The sequence below is a fragment of the Thamnophis sirtalis genome, unplaced genomic scaffold, assembly GCF_051295495.1.
Source record: "Thamnophis sirtalis isolate CommonGarterSnake01/CBP01778 unplaced genomic scaffold, rThaSir2_p1.2 scaffold_4, whole genome shotgun sequence".
Classification (NCBI taxonomy): domain Eukaryota; kingdom Metazoa; phylum Chordata; class Lepidosauria; order Squamata; family Natricidae; genus Thamnophis; species Thamnophis sirtalis.
Window position 1 is genome coordinate 6,259,142 of NW_028261384.1, and position 9,432 is coordinate 6,268,573.

General features: G+C 44.3%; 1 protein-coding gene across 1 annotated transcript; it reads right to left on the bottom strand.

Annotated features, from left to right (window-relative positions):
- Positions 1–6,635: 6,635 nt before the first annotated feature.
- LOC148045759 (general transcription factor II-I repeat domain-containing protein 2A-like) lies at positions 6,636–7,655 on the bottom strand. Its single transcript, XM_087712234.1, has one exon. The coding sequence runs from the start codon at positions 7,653–7,655 to the stop codon at positions 6,636–6,638; it is 1,020 nt and encodes a 339-aa protein (XP_087568360.1).
- Positions 7,656–9,432: the final 1,777 nt, after the last annotated feature.

Sequence of the window (9,432 nt, forward strand, 5' to 3'; positions counted from 1 at the left end):
TTTTATTACATTTTCATTTTCCTTTATACAATCACTTAAATACTATGCAGTTAAAAAAAAAGAAGAATAAACAACTCATAACACTTCTATCCTACATACACCCTTCCTTCTACCCCTCCAACTTTCATTTCTCCCTTCCAACAATCCCCTCTTCTACTTCCCCTCCCCCTCAGCCATTCCTTTCTCCCCTTCCCACCATCTCACCCTCCTTACATTCCCTTCTCACTCCCTCTTAATTCCCCCCTCTTCTTTCCCTCTACACCTCGCTTCGGTGTATTTCTAGTATTCATTGGTCTATTTGTTTTGTGATGAGTTTCATTGTAATTAAGCTAAGATTTTTAAATTTTTACTTTATTTAAATTTTTAATTTGAGACCTGCACCCCTAAAACGGTCGAGGACCTTCCAAAGTACTTCGATGAGCCCTGAGCGGCTCAGGACGTCATCAAAGTAGGGGGTGATGCCAGGGAGCCCATGGAGCAGCCGCTCCATGAGGCGCTGGAAGATCCCCAGGGCAATGGAAACGCCGAATTGGAGGCGGCGACAACGGAAGGCCCCATGGTGGGTGACGATGGTCTGAGCAGCCACCACATCGTCATCCACTGGGAGTTGCTGGTAGGCCTGGGCCATGTCCAGTTTGGCAAAGGTGCAGTCCCGCCCCAGGGAATGGAGCAGGTGCTGCACCACAGGGACTGGATAGGGGTTTGCCTGAAGGCCAAGGTTGATGGTCGACTTATAGTCGACGCAGATCCTAATGGACCCGTCGGCCTTGACCGGGACCACTATGGGGGGGTTTCCCATCTAGAGTGGTCGTCAGGTTCCAGGATGCCCTGCGCCAACAGTTTGTCGAGTTTCGCATCCACCTTGGGCCTCAAGGCAAAAAGCACCCTGCAGGCCTTCAGCCTAATAAGGGCAACCTGGGAGGTCTAGGTTAAGGGAGATAGGGGTCCCCTTGTACTCCCCCAGCTTACCATCAAAGACTGCGTAATCTGCCAAGACGTCTTCAATGCCGGGGGACGTGTCCGCCATGAGGTGCACCCCAGACAGGGATAGGCCAAGCAGGCAAAACCAATCTAGGCCCAGCAGAGCTGGCAGCAGCTTTTGGACAACAGAACAGCCAGACAGCAAACAAATTCCTTATATTCCACATAGCAACCCAGGGTGGGAATTTGAGTCCCCCGGTAGTAACGGAGAATGGTGTCCGGCGGAGACAGCTGGGCCTTGGAGATGCCGGGGCAGAGTCAGGAAAAGACCCCGAGTCCACCTCCATGGTGCAGGGCGACCCTTCGATGAGAAGGGACAGAATTATTTTTTTAGAGCCGGCCGTCACCTGGCTGACCAACTCTGCAGGGGTGGTAGGGAGACTTGTCCATGGCGAAGCAGTCATTGCGTCTGTGTTGCTGACGGGATTGCAGGGACCGCAGTTGCGCCGGTTGACAGTAAGGCAACTGAGGGAATTCGGGCTGTGGACGCAGTGGTAGAATGGCCTGGCAGACCTGCGCCAGGTGTCCCTTTTTATTACAGTTGCAGCAGACAGATGATTTAAAGGAGCAGGTGGCCCGGGCATGGTTGCCACCACAACCCAGGCAAGCGGCAGCTGCTGTGGCTTGTCGAGTTGCCGGCAGCTGCTGTCGTCTTGAAATGGCCCTCAGGTGGTCGACCTGGTCCTCATCGTCAGGCTCGTTTCACAGTGCGAATTCGTCAATTAGGCAAGCCCTGTGTGCTGGTGGAGGTGGCGGACGCAGAAACCGGGACATCTTGGCAGTGGATTCTTCGGACAGCTCCGCTGTCCTCGCCTCATCCACAGCTTGTGGCAGGGTGATATCGGCTCTGGCCAGGAGCCGCCACTCAAGCCTGATGTCGCGCACAGCACACACAAATTGTTTGACTAGATTGTCGTCTAGATCTAGGAATTTGCACTGAATCTCCGCGGTTCTTAGAGATGGACTCTGTCTCCTTTTGCACACATTGCCGAAAGGCATAGTGGCGAGCGATCTTGGAAGGGGTAGGCACGTAGTGGTTCTTAAGACCCGCTATTAGTTCGTCCCAGCCAAGTTCGTACACTGGCTGGGGAGCCGCCAAAGCCCGGGCAGTGCCGAACATTTCAGGTCCGCAGGCATTGAGGAAAAAACTGCATGTGTGCGCCTGCGAATAGCCTTGTCAGGTGTTCGCGATCAAGAAGCACTCAAACCGCTCCAGGAACCCAACCCATGACTCCTTTAGTTACATTAGAGGAAATATCTGAGATGGTAAACATTATTTGAAGATGTAGATGTTAAAACAACCGTAATCAAACGACATGCTGCATGTGACGATGGTTTTTTTTCTTTTTCTTTTTTCTTTTTCTTTTTTTTTTTCTTTTTTTTTCCCCCTTCCTTTTTGGACCTTTTTTGTCCTTTTTGGCCTTCCCCCCTCCCCCCACCCTTTTTTTTTTCTTTTCCCCTTCTCTTTTTGAACTTTTTTTTTTCTTCTCTTTTCTGTCCTTTTTGGCCTCCCCCCCCTTCCCCCACCCTTTTTTTTTTCTTCTTCTTCCTCTCTCCCTTGTTCTACTTTGTTGTTTTTTGTTTTTTAAACCCTAGCTTATTGTGGTGCTTATTAAATATACAATAGAGAGATACGGGATGTATAAACTTAGTAGGGATGCACCTGTGATTAAACGACATATTGTATGTGAAGATGGGTTTTCCCTCCCCCCCCCTTTTTTTTTCTCTCTCCATCCTCTCCCTTTCCCATTGTTGTCTATGTAACAAAAAAATAAAAATAATTATTATAAAACATGTGAGTGGAATGCACATGTTTTGACAAAAGATTAAAATTGGTCAGATCAGGGAGACTTAATTCTTCTGATGAAAAAGCATTGAGAGAGGATCTCTTCAGTGGCTCCCAGATAGCTTTCAACCATGAAGGTCTAGCAACCAGGGCACAAATTTCTTGGAAAGAAATTTACAGTATTCAATTTTCCATACCAATTAGTATCAAATATCACTTTCTGTGAGCTTTCAGACAGGTTTTAAACAAGCAGAAATCCCAAAAATTATCCACAGCCATGCTTTCCCTTTAAGTTACAGACTGCCCATTTTAAAAGGGATGGTTCTTCAACCTGCCCTGGCTCTTATTTTAGTGAGGCCAAATTGAGTTTAGCTAATGTGCAATCCAGGCTTTTGTGCCAGGGGCAAAAATCAACCTAGGAAAAACTGTGTGGAGGAGATAGTTTTAATCTAATTCTGAATAGGCTCTTCTCTCTCTCTCTCTCTCTCTCTCTCTCTCTCTCTCTCTCTCTCTCTCTCTCTCTCTCTCTCTCTCTCTCTCTCTCTCTCTCTCTCTCTCTCTCTCTCTCTCTCTCTCTCCCTCCCTCCCTCCCTCCCTCCCTCCCTCCCTCCCTCCCTCCCTCCCTCTCCCTCTCCCCCCCTCTCTCTCTCTGTTTTTCTTGGTGTGTGTGAGTGTGTGTGTAGCTGCTTCTACAATACAGAAAATACAGACATTTTGGACAAACTCTCCCTCCCACCAGACATAAATCTTAAGGTGTCCAGAATTGCCGTGCTTCTCAAATACAATTCTTACATGAATACATTAAACTGATTACAATATAAATGAGAAAAGAAAGAAACCTTACAATGAATTTTTGTGAAGGAAGCAAAGAAAGAAAACTTTAGGATCAATTTTCACCCTCCCCTATAGTCTTCGCAGCTGTCTTCTGGGGATGGAAGAAAGTATTTCGGTCTTTACTTCTCCATCTCAGAGTCCATTCTTTCATATCTGCTGGATGGCATTAGGCTTAGCTTGCTGATAAGAGTGGTCAGTCAGGTAGAGTCTGTCCCAGGCTTGGCTAAGTTTTTTTTCGTTCCTCATGTCAGATTTTATCAGGATGCAATCACCAGCAGCCAATTCAAGAGTTAATGTTTGAGCTAGCAGTCCTTTGTTTCTGAGGTGAAGAAAAAGAGAGGCCAAGTATACAGTTCTTTACAGACATATCTTTAGTCTCATGTTGTGGAATCTCACCCATGCTGTCCAAATGTGGAAATCCAAACATTATTCCAGAAGGCAGACGGTGTAAATTTCATGGAACATGACATTCCCACGGCGTCTATGATTGAAACACTTTTGCAGTAAGATGAGTAAATTTCCAAAAGGCACAACAACTTGTGTTGCAAACAAACAAACAAAATATCATAGGGTAGAGCACCTTGACTCACAAGCTTTTAAAAATGCACTCAGGTGTAAAAGAGAAAGGGAAGAAAAACAGCTTTTTTAAAAAAAATGCAATTAAAAAAAAGAGGTACTTTGAGTCAACACTCCAAAATATTAGATTCCATTCAGATGGAAGCAAATTCTCATCAAGTGTGTTAAAACATTTACAAATGTAAACAAAATATCTCAAAATCATTTCTTTTTATAGGTTTAATTAAGCATTTTAAACCTCAAAAATTTCCAGAAGGAAAAGAGAAAAAAATCAAAATTGTATTCAGAGCAGAAAAGGAAATGTAATTGCATAACTTTTATAGATTAAAAGATAACAGTGAAAGGTAAGGGTGAAGGAGCAAGTCACCCATTTACTCCAAATTTCTCAGAAGAGAGAGGAAAAAAAATGGTTAAAATGAGCAGAAAACTTCAGCCGCCCTTCAATGACTCAAAAGGAATGAGGGAAAGAAAAGAGGGGGGGGAAATGCACAGAGGCTTTCATAGGTATCTCTGGGGGCATTTCATACACATGTTCACTGTAAAAATGAGCAGACACACACTCTCCCCACCTTTCCTGCTTCCCTCCAAAGAATGACCCAGAGGGAAAAAAAGGGGGGGGGATTCACGCAGGCAATCACAGGTCTTTTGATTTCTTCAGTCATCACTTTCTGGGGCATTGGGGACATATACATTTATACAATCAGAGCTCATGCTTGCTCATGCCAACCAACCATTATAACTATTTCAGGAAGCTTTTTCACAAGCCACCAAGCTTCATTTTATTTATTAGAGGATCTCACCCTCCCTTCAGGTTTGGAAATGATAACACACAAGCATACACACACATACCATTAAACAACCTTGCAACTTACTGTTTCTTTATATGAAAGGAATTAAAGTACATTCATATCAACTTTTACCATCGACATACATTTGCACTGCAATCAGACTGCTTGTGTAAATTAATTTCACATACAAAAATATCCCCTGTCATTCTTTTTTCATACAAAGCAATTATTACAATTATTTCAGGGAGCTGTACGTAAGCCAAGGAGCTCCATTTTCTATTATTAAGGGATCTCAACTTCCCTCCAGGTCTGAAAATGATTACACACACACACACACATGTACACATACCATGAAACAACACTTTCAGGCCTGGGGGAGGTTCTGTCACTTTAACTCTTCAAATTTCTTTCCTTGGGGAACTTGTGGCTCATTCTCCAAGCACTGGGGAAACTCAGAGAGCAGCTTAAATCCTAACTACTCTCCCCTCTCATAGCTTCAACGGGAGCCAGTCAACAGACTTCTAACTAAACCCCTGGTGTACGGGGATTGCACGCCATACAGAGAAGCAGCGTTTTTAATTTCCTTAATGGTTTTAAAAGGAATGGCCCTCCTCGTGAATTTGGAGGCATTTGATAAGCAAACGCCATGTTGTTAAAATGCCCGGAGGGGCTCGGGGTTCCTCATGGAAGTAGGTGCCCAATTTTATCCATAAGGAGAGCTTTAAAGACCTCTTTTCCGGGTAGATTGGTCAATGATTTTTGACATAAGTCAATAAGTCAATTAAATGCTTTCAGGGGGAATGGGAAGCGACTTGCCCATCGCTTGAATAATTACACTAGAAAATTTACAGATATCCCGAAGTTCATGAAGGTGCGCTACCTGTTCCTTCGAGAAACCCGACCCCATACTCACAAAATGAGAGGGTGCTCCGTTCGCCGACGGTCGTCTCTGGGTGCGAGGCTTCTCCCAGCCTGGGGGTGAGATGAGGTGGGCAACACGGATCACCTTGGGGTCACCAGATGCGATTTCTCCGCGGGTCGCCCATGAGGCCAATGATGAAGGAAGACACGGACATGAGTCTTCTCTCGGGATGAGACGACCCGGAACAGAGTCCGGAGGCCTCTTTTATTGAGCATACACAAGGAAAGGGTGGAGTCACATGGTCTGTGTCAGTGATGGGCAACCTTTTTGGCGTGGTGTGTCAAAAATCGGCAAAAAATCGAGCATAACTCGCGTTGTGTGTCACTTCGACAAAAACATAATTTTGCGCAATTTATAGTTTAAACTACAAAAATGTATAATTGCAATATATAATTGTATTTAATAAACCAAAAACAAATTATTTAACATACCTGCTTAGTAACTTCTTTGTTCATCAGTCGATTTCGTATGTTGCCCTTGATATTATTGAACTTGTTTGGGGTGCCGTGAACCAGGGCTGTGGAGTCGGCTGCTTCCAGCTCCACGTCCTCATCAACATGCCGCTCCAGCCCGCCCCTGCTATAAATATTCCTAGTGACGCGAGGGCGAAGAATATGAATATTCATAGCGGGGGCGGGCCGGAGCGGCATGTTGATGAGGACGTGGAGCTGGAAGCAGCAGACTCCACAGCCCTGCCGTGAACTGAGATAAGTGAGGGGGAGGGCGAATTCTTTAACTAACCTGCCTATTAGTGACTTTTTTGTTGCTGAATTTCATTGGCTAAATCTTCAATTGAAGGTTGGTATTTTGTACACTTCAGGCCCAAGAAAGCGCTACTAACCTCATCTGTCAATCTGTTTCTTTTGTTGGTTTTGATATTATTTAATGCTGAGAATAAGGTCTCACAAAAGTACGTAGAAGGAAAAATTGTGAGTAAAGCTGTTGCTATATTTGTCAGGGTGCTAAAAGTATCTGGTAGTCTGTTCCAGGCACTCCAAATTTCCTGTTCGTAGTGGCATTCATCTTTATTCTCCAAGCGGCCCCTTTCCAGATTCTCAAGTTTTGACCTCAAGTCGACAAACACCTGAGCCCAGATGCTGTCTTGAAATTCTGCAAGCTGCATCTCCAAATCATCTATTTGCATCCATTGGAAACCATTTAATTCCAAACTATTGTAGACTACTACATCAGGATACTTAATTATTTTCATGGTCTGTTCTAGGCTTCTAAATTGACTAAATCTATCAGTAAACTGGTCAAGTAACGAGTCTAAAACATGCTGGTACTTCATATGCAAGAGTTCCACTTCATTTCGTACAGCTGCACTGGCCTTCTCAAAATGCTTTTGTACTCGAGGAAAATACTTATACGTTTTAGTTTCTACATCTCGCTTGAAAATTTTTACTTTACTTTCAAAAGCTTTTATGTATCCAAACATAACATCAATACTTTTGCCAAAACCTTGTAACTTTAAGTTCAGTTCATTAACATGAGCAGAGAGATCTGTAAAAAACATCAGGGTGTTGACCCACTTATCATCATTGAGCTGAGGAAAGTTTCCCAGATCCTTCTCTTCAAGAAATACCTTAATTTCTTCAAAGCACTCCACAAAGCGCTCAAGAACCTTGCCTCGGCTCAGCCATCTTACATTATTGTACATCAGCAGTCCACTGTAGGTGGACTCAACCTCCTGTAAAAGTGCTGAAAATTCTCGCTTGTGAAGGGGGCGAGCAGCTATTAAATTAACTATTTTTGTTAGAACTGACATTAAGTCATTTAAGTCAGTGAATCCTGCCTTGGCACATAAAGCCTCCTGATGGATAATACAATGAAAAGGCACAATCGCATGTCCAATAGCTTCTGTAAACAATTTCACAAATCCAACGTTTTTCCCCACCATGTTTGGGGCACCATCTGTCGTCACTGACACAACTTTAGATATATCAATGCTTAGGTCGCAGAATGTTTGCATAACAACCTTACATATTTCGCTTCCTGATGTACTTGTTGGCACTGATACTAACTTTATCAACTCTTCTCTCATTGTGTGACCATCAAAATATCGACCAATAATGGCCAACTGAGCATGCGATGTGACATCAGTAGTTTCATCAAGAGAGATGGAAAAATATTTACAATTCCTTATGTCTCTCTTTAATTGCTGTTGTACGTTTGTGTTCAGTCTCATTATTTGGTCTTTTATGATATTTCTACTGAGTGGTAACTCAGATATTCTCTTAATAATTGCATCTTTATTCTGCATATCGTGAAATAGAACTGGCGCACATCTTAGGAGAGTTTCTTTAATAAATTCTCCCTCATTAAGCGCTTTTGCATGCTGAGCTATGGAGTGAGCAATGCTCAAACTTGCAGAGTTTAAATTTGTAGAGCCTTTCATAAATTTAAGGATGGAGTTAGATTGGCTCTTATAAAGGTGTAGCTTCCTGGAAATGTATTCCCTCCTTTCATCCTCACTTTTTTCCAAGAGCTGGGAATGATTAGTTTCAAAATGTCTATTTATATTCCACGTTCTGCTTACTACCGTTTCAGTACATAGAACGCAAAATGATCTGCCATTTTTTTCTATAATGCCATACATCTCGCTCCATGTCTCTTGAAAGGGTCGGCCACTACCACTACCACTCCCTTTACTTAACCTTTGTTTTTTATTTTTTGGGTGCTCCATCAGTGGGCCAGTGACAGCAGATAGAATTATAGATAGCCAATTAGGGGTTAACTAGCCTAACAAGCTAACACAACCTCCCCCTCACTTATCTCAGTTATTGTGAGCAATTACAAGTCCATGGCACCCCAATAGTTGCTGCTAATGGTGCTCACAGTTCCCGTTGGCACTCCGCTGTTCCCTGCTGTGGTGCGGTCGTAACCGACAGTCCCAGGAGTAGACTCTCTGTGCCGGCCTGACTGGAGAGAGGCGCGCACTGTTCCCGCGCTCCTCTCCTGCGGGTCCTCCCTCGCCGCGCTGATGACGTGTGTGCGCACGGCACGCACGCCTTACCAGCAGCCCCTGCACTCAGAAAGGGGCGGCGGCTACAGTAAGTGAGTGTGGGCGGGGGAGATCACACGTCCTGCCCCCCCCCGTTCCTCCAGCACAGATTCTTTTATCCTCGGCGGCCGTGTAGGAGCCGAGGATGAATCGCATGAAATCCTGTGCGTGTCACCCCAAATGGCTACGCGTGTCATAGGTTCGCCATCACTGGTCTGTGTGGACCAATCATGATTGTACAAGTCTATGGTATATGGTAACTCATTCACTTCCATGTAGACCTCTGAACCTAGAGAATGCCCATAGTCAGCAAATAAATCTTTTACAAGCATGCAAACTTCTGACCCCTGGTTAATACTGCAAAGTCAGCATGCAAACTTTTGACCCCTAGTTAATGCTGAGAGTTAACCAGTTGTGACCTCTGACCTACTTAGTGCTGAGAGTTAACAGGTTGTGACCTCTGGTCTTATGGTAAATGATTACTGCTGTTGTATACATGTTCCAGCATAGCTATGCATGCCTACACTTATGTTACAACAGT

What these genes read in the sequence shown, in the direction of transcription:
- LOC148045759 (XM_087712234.1), bottom strand. Translation starts at nt 7,655, where the DNA reads ATGTCAGTTCTAACAAAAATAGTTAATTTAATAGCTGCTCGCCCCCTT.